At 34.7% G+C, this 19,540-nt stretch overlaps 1 protein-coding gene across 2 annotated transcripts in view; it reads right to left on the reverse strand.

The window, feature by feature from the left end:
• Eea1 (early endosome antigen 1) overlaps positions 1–19,540 on the reverse strand; it is a 102,576-nt gene that overhangs the window by 52,803 nt on the left and 30,233 nt on the right. Inside the window, exons 3-10 of one of the 2 annotated variants that reach the window (XM_069989751.1) lie at positions 11,621–11,746; positions 9,422–9,549; positions 7,988–8,042; positions 7,569–7,634; positions 6,151–6,190; positions 5,143–5,256; positions 4,092–4,213; positions 2,878–3,033 (exon numbers count right to left, since the gene is read on the reverse strand). In XM_069989751.1, the coding sequence (XP_069845852.1) occupies positions 2,878–3,033; positions 4,092–4,213; positions 5,143–5,256; positions 6,151–6,190; positions 7,569–7,634; positions 7,988–8,042; positions 9,422–9,549; positions 11,621–11,746 (807 nt within the window). The remainder of the gene's footprint in view (positions 1–2,877; positions 3,034–4,091; positions 4,214–5,142; positions 5,257–6,150; positions 6,191–7,568; positions 7,635–7,987; positions 8,043–9,421; positions 9,550–11,620; positions 11,747–19,540) is intronic. The other variant, XM_069989760.1, reaches the window with a different exon arrangement.

A 19,540-nucleotide genomic window follows, 5' to 3' on the forward strand; every position in this document is an offset into this window, starting at 1 on the left:
GAGGTCACTGGGAGCATATCTTTGGTGGGTCTATTCTGTCCCCAAACCCCTTCCTCTCTGCTACTTGTCTGTTATGAAGAAAATAGCCTCTGCTACACACTCCCACTGTCATGATATTCTGTCTCACATCAAGGTCAAAGCAAGTGATTCAACCAATCTTCAAGTGAAACCTCTGAAAAAGTGAGACAAACAAATCTTTCTTCATTTTAAATTGCTTCTCTCAAGTGTCTTTCACAGCAGTGAAAACCCACACACTAGATGTCCCAAATAGTTTAATTATATACTGTTTGAGTTCCACAAAGGAATGTAAGTCTTTTAAGATCAGGCACTCATATTCAGTGTTATATTTCTCACACTTAAAGTAGTTCCTGCCACTTAATACGCACTCCAAAAAGATCACAATTCTACTCACCTGATAGCTATTATCACAGAAACAGCATATTAGATCCTATACAAGTTTGCATTTCCTTGATACTATATGTTATTGAATTCAATATGATTTTTTGTTTTCTTTTGCCAGTAATGGAGCCTGAACCCTGGGCCTGGGCGCTGTCCCTCAGCTCTTCAGCTCAAGGTTAGCATTCTACTACTTGAGCCACAGCTTTTTCTGCTAATGTGGTATTGAGAAATCAACCCCAGGGCCTCATGAATGCAAGGCAAGCAGTCTATCACTGAGCCACCTTCCCAGTCACTCAATATGAATTGTTTTAAGGAACAATACTTTGATCAAAAATCCTGTTGGTACTTTAAATACATTAGAAGTATTGCTTTAATATTCTACTAGCATTGAAAAAATCATTTTTATATGTTAGAAAATTTGCTTGATAGCAAATCAAAAAATAAGTATGTCTTTGAAGTTCTGAGATTGACTTAAAACATAACATTGTCTTAAGACATGAAAAGGTGAAATGTTAGGCATATTATTAATATTAAAAAGCTTTTAAAAACACATTACCTCAAATTTAAGCATCTCCATTAGAAAGCAGAAAAATAATAAAATGATGGATGAAAGATGGAAGACAAGACTGACAAAAACACACATAGAGCACATAATATAAATGACCAAATATGCCTATGAATATGGTTTCAAATTACTATATATATATAATACATATAAATATTAATTTTTAAATGCCCTAAAAACTTTGCATGGCTTTTAACATACATATTCTATACTGATATAAACCACTTTGCACTTAAAACCAGGATGCAGCCAGGTACCAGGAGCTCACACCTGTAATCCTAGCTACTCAGGAGGCTGAGATCTGAGAATCATGGTTCAAAGCCAGCCCAGGCAGGAAAGTCTATGAGACTCTCATCTCAATTAACCACCAGAAAGCCAGAAGTGGCACTGTGGCTCAAGTGGTAGAGCGGGAGCCTTGAGCTGAAGAGCACAGGGACAGTGCCCAGGCCAGAGTTCAAGGACCACGACCAACCAAAAAAAAAAAAAAACACAGGCTGCAAATGAATGTACTGGAATACAAATAAAAATTTCTTAAATAATTTCCATTGAAGATCACACCCACTGTTAAACTTTAGTATTTTAAATTATATATATATTTTATGAAATAACATGTAACCTTTAAATCCTCCATTTCCAATCAATTCACAAGGTAAATACTTTCAATAAAAACAATGAACACTAAGACATATAATAACATAAATCATTCTCTGTGTCTTCAGTTCCAACTAGAAATGCCAAGTGATAAATTCTTGGATCTTAAGTATCTTTAATGGCTTTTTTAATTTTTAATTTTTATTGTATAGAGAGGAGTTACAGTACATGAGTCAGGTAATGAATGCATTTCTTTTGCACAACGTCATCCCTTCGCTCATTCTCTCTCAGTTTTTCCCTCTTTAATGGTTTTTAATGGGCTTTACTGTTGGCTTAAATATTTAAGTTCATATGGTTCAGTGCTATAGCAAGAATAAGTAGGACTAAATATTAATAAATTCATAAAATGCACACAACAGATTCAGAAAAAAATAAAAGCTAAAAACTAATTAAGTTATAAACAAATAAATGAGATCAAGGAATCAAACTAATTTTTTCATACAGAAATGGTGAAAGATACAATTCAAAAACATTTCAAGTTATTGTTAAAAAAAATTTGGGGAGGGGGACCTGAACACAGGGTGTTGTCTCTGAGCTTCTTTTGCTGAAGGTGAATGTTGTACCACTTGAGCCACAGTGACACTTCATGCTTTTTTGAGTAGTTTCTTGGAGATAAGAGTCTCACAGATTTCCTGTCCAGGCTAGCTTTGAACCACGATCCTCAGCTCTCAGCCTACTGAGTAGCTAGGATTACAGGCATGAGCCACTGGTTCTCGACTTATAACAAATATATTAAATAATTTGGGAAAATACAAAGGTAATAATTTTTTTAAATAGCAGAAATTCATTTATAAGGCAATTATCAGACCATCTGAAATGGCCATGAACAAACAAGTAGACCAAAAGCTTACAGCCTAAGTTCAAGCCTCCAAATAAACAAAACAAACAGTATTTATAATATAGGTATAATTGTAGAATATGAATTAAGTATCATTCTTCCTTTATTCCTACAAAATTAAGATAATCTCAATTACAATTTATTAACTAGCCTTGAATAAATTTAACTTTAAATACAATCTTTTCTTGTGTCATTTATTTACCAAATTAATAATCTATTATAAAAACATTCCACTCCAAGTGTCAATCTTTATAAAATAAAATTAAGACACACTATCAAACCACAATGACTGCAGATATAAACCATTCAGATCAAATGAAATGATGGCATTTTGAAAGGCCACTCAGCAAAATTTCAAATGCAGGCTTTACTCAATAATAAACTCTATACTCTCAATTACATTTAAATATGCTGACTTCATTACCTCTGTGTTAGCATATTCTTCTTGTAACTTTTTACATTCATCTTTGAGTTTTTCAGATTCTCTCTCACGCTCCAATGTCATATTATCCATTAGAGTTTGAACTTGGACCAGTTCTTTCTTTAGCACAGCAACATCTTCTATACCAGGCCTCTGAAGCTATGAAAACAGATTTTATTTAAAATTTACAGCAAAAAATTACAACTAGTTGCCAATCTTTAGAATAGTTTCACTAAAAGGAAATCAGAATGAAAGAAATCCTTACTATTAACTTTTTACTCCAAATATTGAGCACCAATTCCTCCCTAATGAGGCAACCTACTCTTCCCATGTTACCTTGTATTTAATAGTATTACAACTTAGAGGTTTAATGTCACAACTGCACATTATCTTTACTTATCTTTACTATTTTATTTGCTATCTTTTCCTTCACAAATAGTATACATTAGTAATAACAATGACTTGATAAATGTTGTAGTCTTCCCATTTCTATCCTAGGAAACTAGAAATGAAAATTAAAGAATGTACGTCAATGGTAGAGCTTATGCCTAGCATGCATAAGGTTCTGGATTTTATCCCCAGCATTATAAGCAACAACAACAAAATATATTTTAAAAAGGAAAAGATGTGAGCATCATTAAGGTTTATAATTAATTAATTGATTCATATATTTATAAAGGAAAAAAAGAAGTCAAAGATTAACTCAAGGCTGTGAAGCCTGGGAGAATGTAAATTATGGTAGCAATGAGAGAAATGCAGTCATGGAAGAAATATGATGGCTTGGATTTTATACGAAGTTAATTTTAAATTAAATTTAAATGAAAGCTAGAAATCAAACTGAAGGTATCCTAAAAGTAGGTGTGTTTTTATAGAACTAAACTGTGAGGAAAAATAAGATATGGAAAACACTAAAAAGACATTATATTTAAATAACAAAAATGTTAAGGTAATAAGTTATGCATAATAATATACCATTTTTGTTTTCAGTATTTATCACAGATGGCAAGATATAGGTTATTTTTTTACTTTCCTCCGTTTATTCTAACTAATTTTAAAATATTTCTTCAGCATATGAAAGAGTATATTCTACAATATATATGATGCTCAAAGTATATTCCTCAGCACCATAAAAGCAATTGAAAAAAAAAGAATCTTCAGAGTTTTCATTTCATTTTACTCTAGAAAGGTACAATTCCAATAAACAGTTTCTAAATTACCAGCTCAGTTTTCAGATCTTGAATGACAGTGGCCTGTTTGTTTAATTCTTCTGTCAAATGTATCACTTTTTGTTCAGCAGCTTCTCGAAGACTCCTTTCCTCATCATATTTTGACTTTAAATCTAATCATATATAATAATATAAATATTAGCTTTATGACATTAACTCTAAAAGACAGTTTTTTAAATTCTTATATAGTACTCTACATATCTATATGCCACTCTAATTCTAATTCACATTCTTTTTTATTTTCCTTTGGTCGGTCATAGGGCTTGAATTCTGGGCCTGGGTGATGTCCCTCAGTTCTTCAGCTCAAGACGAGCTTTCTACTACTTCAGCCACAGTGCCACTTCTGGTTTTCTGTTACTTAACTGGAGATACGAGTCTCAGAGACTTTCTTGCCTGGGCTGGCTTTGAACAGCAATCCTCAGATCTCAGCCTCCTGAGTAGTTAGGATTACAGGTGTGAGACACCAGCTCCCATCTAATTCACATTCTTTATGTAATTATAAATATGCACAATAAAATTACACTTCTGGTTACATTAAATGATCAGTGGAAAAAAAAGCAGTGAAATATTTTTGTCTACATAAATTCCCCCCAACACTAAGCCAATGAGCATTTTAATATATACTTAATCACATTCAATGTTTTATATTCATAAACAGCAATGCATTTGTACAACTACTTAAAAGGTAATTTAAAAAATTTTATAGTGGTAACAAGCAAAAATAAAAAACTCTACAGTTACGTGTACCTGCTGGCAAAACCAAGCATTAAATGCCTATTACATTATGTAATTATTTAAAATATTATCTTTTATTCATTTAGAATACCACAAGAGAAAATCTATCTTCTGTAAATTTCAATAAAAATCTACAGGAAAAAAAAAGTCCTTTGAAGAAGCAATTGTACTATCATTAAATTCCACTGAATAATCACCATTATAGCAATCACCCTATTACATTGAAACACTATGGCTTTTTCTAGAATATGTAGTAAGAAAAGATAGTAAGACTGAATACTTAGCTAAAATATTCTAATAAATTTACCTGCAATTTCAGTAGCAAGTTGGGCTGCTTTCTGTTCAAATAAATCTTTCATTTGTTTAATATTAAAATTTTCTGTTTGAGCTTCTTCTAATTGTTGTTCCAAAGACTGCAGTTCTACAAAAATGTATAGCAGTTATTTAAATGCAATCCTAGTTGCATATATGAAACTGTTATTAACTATATCATAATTATTGTAGTAGTAATAACAACCAACATGTCTATTATCTAATTAGAAGTAGAAATTCTGCTCTTCTTATAAGTTAAAAAAAAAGAGATGAAATTAGAAATGGTTAAGATCAAGTACTTGAAAAAATTCGAGTATACAATCAAATCTATAAAATTGTTTCTTTTTTTTGTGTGTGTTTTTTGATCCATTGTGGGACTTGAACTCAGGGCCTGGGTGCTGCCCTGAGCTCTTTTCTACTCAAGGATAGCTCTCTACCACTTTGAGTCACAACTGCACTTCCATTTTGAGTGGCTGATTGGCGATAACTCTCACAGGGACTTTTCTGCCAAGGCTGGCTTCAAACTGCAATCCTCAGATCTCAGCATACTGAATACCTAGGTTTACAGGCATAAGCCATGGTACCCCACTATTGCTTCATTCTTAAAAGAGCTTTTTTAAATACAACATCTAATATCACAATCTAATTTTAAGTATTTGTTGAGCATTCCTCTAAAGACACAACAATGTTAGTTTCATCAATTTACTTCAAGGGACAAAAACTGTATCATTCTTTAATACAGACTTAAATTTGTATTAAACAATAATATTGTGGTAATGCTTTAGAAGTTTATAACTTCAGGATATAATGAACTAAAACATCAAGATTTTAGTCAACTGTCCAAGTAAGTATGAAGTACACAGGTAACTTTCTACATCTAGAATTATCTTGAGTGTTTTCCAGCCTTAAAGTACAACTACTAATAAAATTCCTCTAGTAGGCATTAAACAAACAAAAAAACAGAATGAGAAAATAAAAGCAAAATGAAAAGTTTTAAGTTTACCTGATGATGAATCAGCCACCAGTCCATCAGGCTTTGGCTCCTTGGTGGGGAAAAAAGACAAATGCATTAGAAAAAGAGAAGGCAGCACTGTATAATTTTCAGTCTTAAAATTATGTCCGATAGCCAGGTCGTCTAGGTTAAATAGCAAGATTTTGTCGAAAATTAAAGTTTAGGAGTTCTCATTATTCCATATCCTTAAGATGTAATTAGACAGACTAACAGTGATTTAACAACCAGTTTACCAGTTCAAAGATAGAATTATGTAAATATATATATATATATGATATCAGAGCTTATAAAATCCCATCTGTGAGGTACTAACCTCAACTACTATATTTAAACCTGAGTCTCACAGCTTTAAGTCCAGCACTCAGCTTGAGTAAAAGCTTAAATCCAGCACACCCAAGCAGGCAAGAACTCTCTCAACTACCTTTCCAAAACCCATACATAGCTCAGGCTCACTTGGCCTTTAACTCTGAAGTATCATCTGTACCTTCATTTAGCAGCAAGTGATCTCTCCCTACTAGGTTGGATATCACTCCCAAGAGACTACTCAAAAGAAATATCTCAAAATTTAATTAACTTTACCTTCCACAGAGACATGCTTCTAACATCATTCAGCAATTAAGAACTTAATAATTATGGAACCCACTATATAATTAATGTATGTCATCTATTGGGTATATTTTCTGTGGGATTTGTTAACATTATTATACCCTTGTTTAAGCATTGTAGATCTAAGAAACTTCTTTGTATAGTAATAAACCATATGATTATAAAATCATACCTTGCTAGTCTCCTTATTGTTACCGTATAAAACATCATATGAAAGTAATAAGCTAGAATGTCATTAAACTATCACCACTAAAATAATTAATATTTTTTTAAAATCATGGAAAAATGAACTATATAACTTGCAGGTGGTGACAGCAGTGAAAACTAGGAGAGAGCAAGGGAAAGGGAGACTTTTTTTTTTTTTTTTTTTCATTTTTCTTTGGGTTAAACTCTGTGGGAGCTTGTCTCATACATTTCTTTCCATTCATAAGAATTACAAAGAATATGTTATAGGCTATTAAACACAGAAAATCAAATTCTAAAATTATATTGTTACTACAAAAAGGTTTTATGCTTAATTTTCATCAATGAAAATAAACAAGTAGGAGGAGGCAACAATGCTTGATAAGAAATGTACTCATTATCTTGCCCATGTAATTGTAACCCCTCTGAATAGTATTTTCACAATTAAAAAAAAAAAGAAAAAAAAAACACATTTCAAGTATTCAAGAAAGTTACTAGGGGGCAGGAAGTATAATAGATAGGGGTGAAATTGATTGGAATACAAGGTAAACATGTGTGGTAATGTAACAAAGAAATCTCCCCATATACAGCTAACATAAGCCAATAAAAAAAGCAATTACTTGCTGCTGCAGTCCTTGATATTTTTCTAGTTCTTTCTTTAATTCTTCTGAGTACCATTTTTCTTCCTAATTAAAGAGATTTTTGATTAGTAAATTTTAAAATATTTTTACCTGTTGCAACAATGAGAAGTACAAAATGTCATGTCAAAACCAGTTTTACAATGTCGGTGTGGGGGGGGAGGGGGGTATAATTGGGTGGAGGGAGGGGGGAGGCTGGGAAGGGAGGTGAAGGGTAAACAAAGGAGGAGGCTGCAATGCTTGGTAAGAAATGTATGCATTATCCTGCCCATGTAATTGTAGCCCCTCTGTACAGTATGTTCTCAAATAAAATAAAATTAAATTTAAAAAAAATAAAAATAAAAATAAAATATTTTTAATCTGAAACACTGAAAATAAACAAGTATCATTTTAATTCTCACCTTAAGTGAAGCCTGTAAGTCCTGTACCTCTTGTCTGAGTAGTGTTATATCATCTCTAAATATGTATGGGTAGAAGGAAGAAAATAATAGTTAATCTTCTTTAAGTTACACACTTATCTCTTAAAAAATAACTACTAGATACTAATACTGTAGTTTTCCAAATTATTTTTTTAAAAACTACTAAAGATTGTACAACACCATATATATATATATAAGCTCTTAGAAAAATAATTTCAAAGTTCATGTTTTATAAAACAAACCAAAAAATTTGCTCAAAGAAATAATTACACACCTTCAAGTGACTAGAGCAGAAGCAAAATATCTTTTATTAGTTTACCATCAATACATTCATGGCTTCCTATGCAGTTAGCATGAAATCTAAATTTATTAATAAGGACAAGATGTAGATGATCTAGAATTATCCCCTTTATTCATTTAAATTGTTTCTGTTCCTTGAGTATGACATTCTCTTTTCTGTCTCAGAAGCTTCTCACTACCTTCATCTAAGACACAAACTGACAAAGAATTGTAAGTACATTTTGCTAGGCCCAAATGCAGGACAGAGTCCATGTGAATCTCTCATTTAAGATTATTATTATGGATGTCAAGAATGTATCTTCCTCTATTGAACAGTAAACAGTAAATAATGGCATCCTCATTGCTCCATCTCACTACCAATGGCAGCCATGATAGAAAATACAAAAACAGGAGTTGAGTAGGAAAATTCCAATGAATTGAATGAGTCTTAAAGGGAATAGAAGAAGGGCTGGGGGTTTAGTCCAGCGGAAGGGCGCCTACCCGGCACACGCAAGGCCCTGGGTTCGGTCCTCAGCCCTGGGGGGAAAAAAAAAGAAAAAAAAAAAAAAGGAATAGAAGAGAATGGCCAGTTTGAACAATTAAGAAAGGCAAGCCTACTCTAGCAGAGGTAAAATGTATTAGCAAGATTTTGAAAAATCATGGGATAGACTGGTAGGAGAGCAATATTCTAGGCTGGTGATAGGAGCAGACAGGATATATGACAGTATGACAGTTTCATCTGTAAAATAGAGCTAGTATAAAAAAAGAAGAAATGAGTCCTTACTCAACAGTCATGAATTATCTATGCCAAACTCTCAAGTTGTGCATTCTAACAAAAGAAGCATGTACGTAAGTAAATGTTATACATAACTCTCAGTTTTATAATAGAAATAAAAATAGGAATAAAGATAATAGTCACAACCAACAGGACTCAAGAAAGGATTTTTTGTTTTTATAAGATATCATTATGAAGTTCAAGCTGTTCTTAAATTCATAATACTCCTACTTCAGCCTGGGATAATAGAACTATGTCAACATACCTGGCTGAAAAGAGTTATTTCAAAACTAATTATGAATTATGACATATGACATTCACATTCCATAGCAATATTTCATATCCAAATTATCATATTGTACCTCTTCAAAGCCAGATTAGCCTCCCCTCCATGACTAGAATCATTATCAGTATCATGAACTGCCTGGTAGTGTTTGAAAAGCTCATCAGCAGATCCAAGAGATTTCATACACTGGGGACATATAAAGCCCTATTAAAAAAAAGGGGGGGGGGGCAGAGAAAAACTTTCAAAATACTATTTATATAACACGACAATTTATATATAAAAATATAGTCATAACTCATACTGTAATTTACTGTTTAAAGTCCAAGTTCTGGTATAATTTTATTTGTTTGTTTTTTTGTTTTTTGGGGTCCGGTCATGGGGCCTGAACTCTGGGCCTGCGCGCTGTCCCTCAGCTCTTCAGCTCAAGGTAGCGCTCTACCACTTGAGCCACAGCGCCACTTCTGGCTTTTTTCTTTTTGCTTATGTGGTGCTGAGGAATCGAACCCAGGGCCTCTGGCATGCAAGGCATGCGCTCTACCACTGAGCCACCTTCCCAGCCCCATCTGGTATCATTTAAATTCTATGATAGTTCTGTGGAGGATATAATTTGTAAAATACAATCTCAGCCTTCAATAAACTGAGAAGACAGACTATACACATATGAAAAAGTATCTTTTTATGAAACTGAATTAATGATTAACTGGGTGCATTAAAATTAAATACATATATATATATATATATATATATATATATATATACACACCTACAAAAATGTATTAACAAGTCAAAGACTAAAATAGATTTCTCTCTAGTTGTTTGTTCTCTAGAGCCGGGCGCTGGTGGCTCACGCCTGTAATCCTAGCTACTCAGGAGGCTGAGATCTGAGGATCGCGGTTCAAAGCCAGCCCGGGCAGGAGAGACCGTGAGACTCCTATCTCCAATAAACCACCAGAAAACCGGAAGTGGCGCTGTGGCTCAAGTGGTAGAGCGCTCGCCTTGAGCTGAAGAGCTGAGGGACAGCGCCCAGGCCCAGAGTTCAAGCCCCACGACCGACAAAAAAAAAAAAAAAAAAAGAAAAGTATTTATATGATTTCTATAACATTCAATTGTCAGTAGTATTTATAATATTAGATATTAGCATAATCAATCAAATACACAATAGTAATATCTTTCAACTTTAAACTTCTCTAAATCATTTGCACTCAAAAATTCTAATGGACAGTAATGAAATCAGCCATTCTATCCATGCATGGTGGGTGGAATGACTACTATAATACCAGCACAAGAGGGGCTGAAGGAGGGTGATCACAAATTAAAGTCAAAAACGAAACAAAAATAGTTCAGGGGTCAAGCCTGCAATCCCATCTACTCAGGAGGCAGAGATGGAGGATGCAAAAGGAAGCAAGAACCTATCAATTTAAAAAAAAATAGAATAAGCTCTATGTATAAAGTGAACTATGTACTTGAAGGTGGGAATGTTGCAAAAAACTGGAAGAAAACTGGAACAGGAGTGACACTGTCCGAAAAGAAATGTACTGAAGGGATGGGGTAACAGTGTTTAAAAACAAATGTAACCATTACCTTATGTATGTAACTGTAACACCCTCCCCTACTCATCACCTTCTCAACAAAGATTTTTAAAAAGTACTCATTACCTGATTTTTATAAATGTAACCACTATGTACATCACCTTTATAATAACAAAGATAAAAAAAAAAAAAAGCTTTCTTGAACACAAACTCACAAGAATATCCCTATACAATGTATTTGGTTATCATATGTTAAAGAATACTGAAGGTCATTCATTAATTCAGTGATAAAATGGGGCTTTATAAAAAAAAAACATTCTTTACTAAAGATCCAATTCTACTCATTTGAAGCAAAAAAAATTTTTCATCAAATACATAAAATGTTTCTCTATTATGGATGCAAACATAAAATGGAATACTTTACAAATGCTGAAGTTATACCACTTTACATTTCAAATGTTATGGCAAAATGTTTCAAATGTTATGACAAAATGTACGTAAAAATATTAACTTGATTTTTATATTTATTTACAAGTTCACAAAAGGGTTGTTGCAAACAGTAAGAGAAACCGAGCAGATGATGCAAGAGACTATTTTTCTTATTGAGCCTTCATTTAAGCATGCACAATCAAAGCAATCCATACTCCCTTGTAGCATAAAAGGTAACCAACACCCAGGCAGGGAAAAACAAAGCTATTTTGAGCAACCCATAACCAAGCTGCTAAAATGAAATACACAGGACCCACAGTAACACTGGAGTCATTAAGAAGCTCCTGTCCTCTTGTTTCATTTTCTGCATGTACTTTCTGATAATGTTCCGACAAGTCAATAGCAGTTATACATCTTTTCATACATAATGGGCAGATGAAACCCTGTGAAATAACAACTTTTAGAAGGACATACACTAAAAATTTTATGAAACAAAATGTAAACATGCAAACAGTTATCACACGAAAATAATTTGCATTACCTTTATTTAAGGAAAACTTGCAAGTGGTAACTGTACAAAAGATGAAAGATTCATCCAAAGCAGGATCTAAAATTAGCTCCCATTCTCACACTATAATTTTTCATTGGCTCCTATTTTTATTAAGGTACAAAGTTGCTTTGATTAGAATATATTCTTTTGTTTATGATATTTCATTCTTGCCCACGACCTATTATTGGCAAGTTATCTTTTATTTTAGATGAAGAAATTACTATAATACACAGCAAATACTTTTTTGTGATACAATAGTCTCAAGAGTTTCTGAATGAAAGCCATTTTCAGTCATTACCATAACATACTAGCCTAAGCATATCAGTAACTCCCAAAAATAATCATTCTATCCAATTCTAAACTTAGTAAAAGCATTTTTAAATGATCTTTCAAATACCTTATAGCTAGTAATATGTAAGCTTTAAATGTAAGCTGTTACACTAATCTATGGCTTGATGTTTTAGCAGATAAGAATGATAGAGGATGAGAAAAATAAGAAAATTTAAAATATCAAGAGCAAAGTAAGAAAATTAAAGTACAATAACAAAGACAAAATGCTATAATGTTATTAAAAACAGATGTAGATTTAAGTCCTAACAAAAGCTGATTATATGATTTGTAGGAACTTACTTTGTGTTAGTTTCCAAGTCTATAAAATAAATCACCTATTCTACTAGAGTTACTGTGCACATAAAATGCCTAAGTTGTTAAAATGTTAAGATTCTATTAGTGCTTAACAAGTATCAACTGCCCATAAATGTAAATACTTGATGATAAAAGGAAATAAAGCAAGGAAAAGACAGAGTTGAAATAAAAATGGCAATTAAAAACCTGGGTTACTCAGCAAAACCAAAGAAATTAAGTAGTGAGAATATGAGAAAGAAAATTTCTGAAAGGACTGACAAGGGAAAGAATAAGGAGATATTATTTATCTCAGCCTGACATAGTCTCCCTAGTTTAGACTGGAAAATGCTGGTTCAAGGATAACCCAGGCAAAAAGCATGCAAGATGCCATACAAACCAACAAAAAGCCAGATTGGCTTGTCATCCTAGCTAAGTAGGAGGAAGCATTAATTGGAAGACCTTAATTCAGGATGGCCCAAATAGAAAGGGTGACTCTGTTTGAAAAAAAAAGGGGGGGGGAGGGGCTTGAGTGTGGCTCATATAGAGTACTTGCCGGCAAATGCAAAGATCAATTTCAACCCTTCGTAACCACACACACACACACACACACACACACACACACACACACACACACAAACACACACACACACACACACAAACACACACACACACACACAAACAGACACACATACACATACACACACAGAAAATGAAGAGATAATGATTTTAATATTTTAGGTTAAGCTGATGAGAAACAAACAGGTATTAACAGAACTAAGTAGCTAGGAAAGAAGTAATGAAGATTATTGGAACTGGCAACATCAAGAACTGGAGAGGTACACTGCTCCTTGAGTCACTAGATTTCACTTAAGATAACAGCAAGGAAGTATAGAAAGACAAAAGGTAAGTTTCAAAAGTAGGAGGTATGTCAAGATAGCAAATAAGAGTTAGGCCTGACTTAGAGACAAAGGGAGCATGTTTTCTCTCATATGTGGAAGTTAGGTTTAAATTATGAACATTTGAAAACATATACAGGAAAAAATGAGAAAACATATACAGGGTTATATGCTTATACACACAAACTTTTCTTCTAAAGGATAGTATATGTTAGGGAGAGTTGCAATGACACAACTCCTTCAAACAACTAACTCATCAATTAATAAAATGAATACCAGGAAGTTGAAACATGTTGGGAAGGAGGGAGGTCAAGAGAAGGGCAAATGAATGGAGAGAACAAAAGTAGGCAGATATAATCATAATATTCACTATACATATATAAAAATGGGACCAGGTAACTTGAAGGGATAGACGAGGTTCAGAGAAATGAAAAAGAACAATGGAAGGGAAGATATTGATGAAGATGCACAAATAAATGGATATGTTGATTGAAACCACTTTATTTAGCTACTTATGATAATAAAAATAAATACAAATCAGACCTGACTAGGTCATACCCATAATTCTAGCTATTCAGGAGGCTGAGATTCAGAAAATCACAATTTGAGGCTATTCCACACAGCAAGGTCTGTGAGACTCTATCTCTGAAATAACCAGAAAATAGTAGGGCTGTAGATATGGCTTAAATGGTAGAGTAACTGCTGAGTAAAGCAAGCTTAAAAAGTATGAGGCCCTGAGATCAAACCCTAGTATCAAAAAAGGTGTGGGGGGGACGCCCCTAGGGTAGGCTTAAATCCTGATTCATAGCACTTGGAGTAGCTGGGTGACCTTCAATTTCCTCAACTGTTAAGTGATTTAACAGTAATAAGTACTATATATAGGTCTCATGACAATTAAATTAGAATAAATGTGTTATGGCTTGGAAATGAAGTCTTTCCCCCAAAAGGCTCATGTGTTCAAGGAAACTGAATAGAAAACATCATTAGAATAGAAACCCTTTGATTTGCATTTCTTTTATGGCTAGGGATGTTGAGCATTTCTTCATGAGTCTATTGGCCATCCTTCTTTCTTCTTCAGAGAAGTTTCTCTTTAAGTATTTAGCCCACTTATTTATTGGGCAGTTGTTTCTTTGAGGATTTGTTGTTGGGGGATTTAATTTTTTGAGTTCCAAGTATATTTTAGATATGAGACCCTTGTCCGTTGTATGGCTAGTAAAGATCTTCTCCCAATCCATGGGCTTTCTATTGATCATGCTAGCTATGTCGTTTGCCATGCAGAAGCTCTGCAACTTTATGCAATCCCATTTGGCCAACCTTTCTTTGATTTGTTGTGTTTCCGGGTCTCTATTCAGAAAATTTCGGCCTGAGCCAAGGAGACCTAGGGTTTCTCCTATTCCATCCTGTAATGTTTTCAGAGTTTCTGCTTTGACTTCGAGGTCTTTGATCCATTTGGAGTTGATTCTGGTGCAGGGTGATATATAAGGATCTAGCTTTAGTTTTCTACATGTAGTTAACCAATTTTGCCAGCACCATTTACTGAAGAGGCTGTCTTTCTTCCATTCTATTGTTTTAGCTCCCTTATCGAAGATTAGATGGCGATAGGTCTGTGGGTTCATTTCTGGGTTTTCAATTCTATTCCATTGGTCCTGAGGTCTGTTCTTATGCCAATACCAAGCTGTTTTGATTACTATGGCTTTATAGTAGAGTTTGAAATTTGGTATTGATATTCCTCCAGCAGTGTTCTTTCCATTGAGGAGCGTTTTTGCTATTCGGGGTCTTTTATTGTTCCATATGAATTTTTGGATTGCCTCTTCTATTTCCTTGAAGAATGAGGTTGGAAATTTGATAGGTATTGCGTTGAATTTGTAGATAGCCTTGGGAAGTATTGCCATTTTCACGATGTTAATCTTTCCAATCCAGGAGCATGGGAGGTTTTGCCATTTTTTAAGTTCTGTGTTGATTTCCTTTTTCAAGATTTTAAAGTTTTCATCATAGAGGTCCTTCACTTCTTTGGTTAAGTTAATTCCTAGGTATTTTATTTTTTGTGGGGCTATTACAAATGGAGTTGCTTTCCTAATTTCAGCCACACTTTTCTCATTGTTGGCATACAGAAAAGCCATTGATTTTTGGGGGTTAATTTTATAACCTGCTACTTTGCAAAGTTTTGAATCAGCTTGAGTAATTTGGGAGTGGAGTCCATAAAAGAAATGCAAATCAAAGCAACATTGAGATACCACCTCACTCCAGTTAGAATGACAAAAATCAAGAACTCTAACAACAGATGCTGGAGGGGATGTGGACAGAAGGGAACCTTACTTCATTGTTGGTGGGAATGTAAACTTGTTCAACCACTTTGGAAAGAAGTATGGAGGTTCCTCAAAAGACTTCACATAGAGCTCCCCTATGACCCAGCAATCCCACTTTTGGGCATTTACTCAAATGTTCACAAATAAGACCACACTAAAGTTACCAGCACAACTATGTTTACTGCAGCATTATTTACCATAGCTAAGATATGGAACCAACCCAGATGCCCTTCAGTAGATGAATGGATCAAGAAAATGTGGTATATATACACAATGGAATTCTATGCCTCCATCAGAAAGAATGACATTGCCCCATTTGTTAGGAAATGGAAAAACTTGGAAAAAATTATATTAAGTGAAGTAAGCCAGACACAAAGAAACACAGGTCCCATGGTTTCCCTTATTTGCAATATCTAGTATATGTATGAGTCAAGCAGAAAAAGTCAGATAATGTGATGTTAGGAAAATGAATCCTTAGATAGGTATTTTAATGTTTTTTTTTCTTTCATGCATGTGTTTCTAACGCATTTATAAGTTTATTTCTTTGTTGCTTTGTATGTCCCTCCCCCACAGTATAACCCCCGCTTTCACTATATTTGATGTCAGTATAACTTATGGAGGAGATGGGGAAAAACAAGTCATTTAAGGATTCAGGTGGACCTGTTGCAACAATGAGAAGTACAAATTGTCATGTCAAAAAGGAGCTTTACAATGTCGGTAGGGGGGAGGGGGGGGAGGATTGGGTGGGGGGCGAGGGGGGAGGCTGGGAAGGGAGGTGAAGGGTAAACAAAGGAGGAGGCTGCAATGCTTGGTAAGAAATGTATGCATTATCTTGCCCATGTAATTGTAACCCCTCTGCACAGTATGTTCACAAATAAATTAAAAAAAAAAAAAAAAAAAAGAACAAATGCAATACCAAAAAAAAAGAATAGAAACCCTCAGGAGCTGGGAAGGTGGCTCAGTGGTAGAGCGCTTGCCTTGCATGCCTGAGGCCCTGGGTTTGATTCCTCAGCACCACATAAGCAAAAAGAAAAAAGCTGGAAGTGGTGCTGTGGCTCAAGTGGTAGAGCTCTAACCTAGATCTGAGGGACAGCGCCCAAGCCCAGAGTTCAGGCCCCACGACCGGACCCAAAAAAAAAAAAAAAGAATAGAAACCCTCATTCATAGAGGAAAAATATGTCTACTATCATTCTTAATAAAAAAAAAAAAAGCCTTAAATACTAGTCTTCTAGGTTCAGAAACAAAACAAGATAACTGCTCTCCACAACTGTATTTTATATGCTACCTAAAATTAAGTCCAAATTTTGAGTGCTTCCTTGACATATGATGGGGAGGGCTTCAAATGTCCTATCCACAATTTCCTCTCCCCACTCTGCTCTAGCAGATAAGTCCCCCTAGTCAAATGCTTGTTATCATAGGGACCAGGCACAGTGCCTGCTTATCCTTGATTAGAGGGTTTTAATTCTCTGCCAGCCCCTGGAATTATTCAAACGAGTGAATCATACCTCCTCTAGAAACAAGGAGGTATTTCATCCTCTTGATACTGTAAAGCCTGCCTCCCACAGCCATTGACTGCTCATTTTGTTCCCAAGTACAATCTTCAAGTAGCACTCCCTGTCATTTGGTATCCACCTCAAGGCTGTGAATATATTGCCAAATAAGTTGCTATGTATCACATCCATCCAATGTTCAGACATTCCATAATAAAACACCAACAAAAGATTTAAGAGAGAGACAGAGAGAGAGAGAGAGAGAGAGAGAGAGAGAGAGAGAGAGAGAGAGAGAGAGAAAGAGAGAGAGAGAGAGAGAGAGAGAGAGAGAGAGAGAGAGAGAGAGAATGTGTATCTGTGTGCTGTCCCTGAGCTTTCTTGCTGAAGGCTAGAACTCTACCACTTGAGCCACAACTGACTTCCAGGTTAATTAGAGACAAGAGCCTCACAGAATTTCCTGACTGGGCTGGCTTAGCCAAATCTTCAAATCTCATCCTCCAGAGTAGCTAGGATTACAGGCATTGGCCTGGATCAAGATTTATTTTAAGCCGGGCACTGGTGGCTCACGCCTGTAATCCTAGCTACTCAGGAGGCTGAGATCTGAGGATCGAGGTTCAAAGCCACCCCGGGCAGGAAAGTCTGTGAGACTCTTATCTCCAATAAACCACTGTACCTCAAGCGGTAGAGTTCTCGCCTTGAGCTGAAGAGCTGAGGGACAGCGCCCAAGCCCAGAGATCAAGCCCCACCACCGACAAAAAAAAAAAAAAAGATTTAAATTTGATAAAGAATAAGGAATTCTTACAATTCAATTATAAAGAGCTAATTAACCATTTATTGTTGTTTAGTGTTGGTAACAGGGCTTGATGTAAGGTCTTTGTGTTTGGTTTCTTGCTCACCTCTGGCACTCTACCACTTAAGCCATGCCTCTAGGCTAGAATTTTGCTGGTTAACTGGAGATGAAGTCTTGCAGACTCTCTGCCCCAGCTGGTTTGTAACCATGTCACATCTCAGCCTCCTGAGCATAAATTCATTTTTTTTATTCAGGTTTGGTGGTTCATACCTATAATATAATCCCAGCTACTAGAGACACAGTCAGAGATCAAGAGTTTGGGGCCAGAAGGAGCTATACAGGGAGAACCCATTTCAAAAATAAATCATAAGCATGGTGACAACTCACTCTTGGATAGCACAGGGAGATCTCTATAGTAATGGAGAGTTCTACCTCTTGTGTGTAGTAGTAGTTACACAAGTCTATGGTGTGTATTATAATGGCATAAAAATCATTCACATACATTGTACAAATGTCAACTGCTTTTATGGTGCTCTAACATCATGTAGCATGTAACCACCAGGAAAACTAGGTGAAGGGAACATGGGATCATTGTACTAACTGTGCAAATGCTTACTACATTTATTTTGACATTAAGATTTAAGAAAAATAAATCATAGAATATATAAGAAAATAAGGAGTTAGGGACAATAACGAGAAGAAAGAACCAGCAATAGTCAAACCTGCAAAGATTCAAATAGCTTAATAGCTTCATAAAATTAACAGGTGAAAACATAATCATATTTCGTATACTTAAATAAAAGAAAAATTTTAAAAATACTACAAAGATCAGACATGAAAACAACTTTTAGGACCAAAAAGGAATACATTAAAAACAAGTAGGATGATTAAGTAGTAGCTTCATTCCAGAAAACAATAGTAAGTTGGATAACATATATCTTTTAATCTGGAATTTAAAACAGACAAAAAATATATTTTAAAAAAATAGAATGAAGAATAGAATAAGAAATTTTAGCAAAAAATTTAATCTGCATTTCAAGTAGCAATAACAAAAAAAGAAGCAATATTCAAAGATAATCATCTACACTTCAAAAACACATTTATAGGTGCAGGAAGCCCAGTGAATCCCAAGCTGGATAAAATAACAATCAGAAATATGAGAGAAAGAGATACAGACAGGGTTGGTTGCTTGATTATAAAAACAACTGGAGGAGTAGAAGAAAAGACTATCTAAAAACAACATACAATAGATTGAAAGCAGTACAGTGTTACCCAGAAAGGAAAGAGATGGATATGCTCAATATATGGAAAAAATATGTACAATTTTACACTTGGCAAAATCTTATTTCAAGAACGAGCATGAAATAAAAAAAATTTTAGCCAGGCACCAATGGCTCATGCCTGTAATCCTAGCTACTTAGAAGGCTGAAATCTGAGGATCGAGGTTCAAAGCCAGCCCGGTAGGAAAGTCCATGAGACTCTTATTTCCAATAAACCACTCAGAAAACTGGAGATGGCACTGTAGTTCAAGTGGTAGAGCACTAGCCTTGAGCTGAAGAGCTGAGGGACAGTGCCCAGGCC

This window comes from Dipodomys merriami, unplaced genomic scaffold (assembly GCF_024711535.1).
Source record: "Dipodomys merriami isolate MVZ:Mamm:240054 unplaced genomic scaffold, mDipMer1.0.p SCAF_10, whole genome shotgun sequence".
Taxonomy (NCBI): Eukaryota; Metazoa; Chordata; class Mammalia; order Rodentia; family Heteromyidae; genus Dipodomys; species Dipodomys merriami.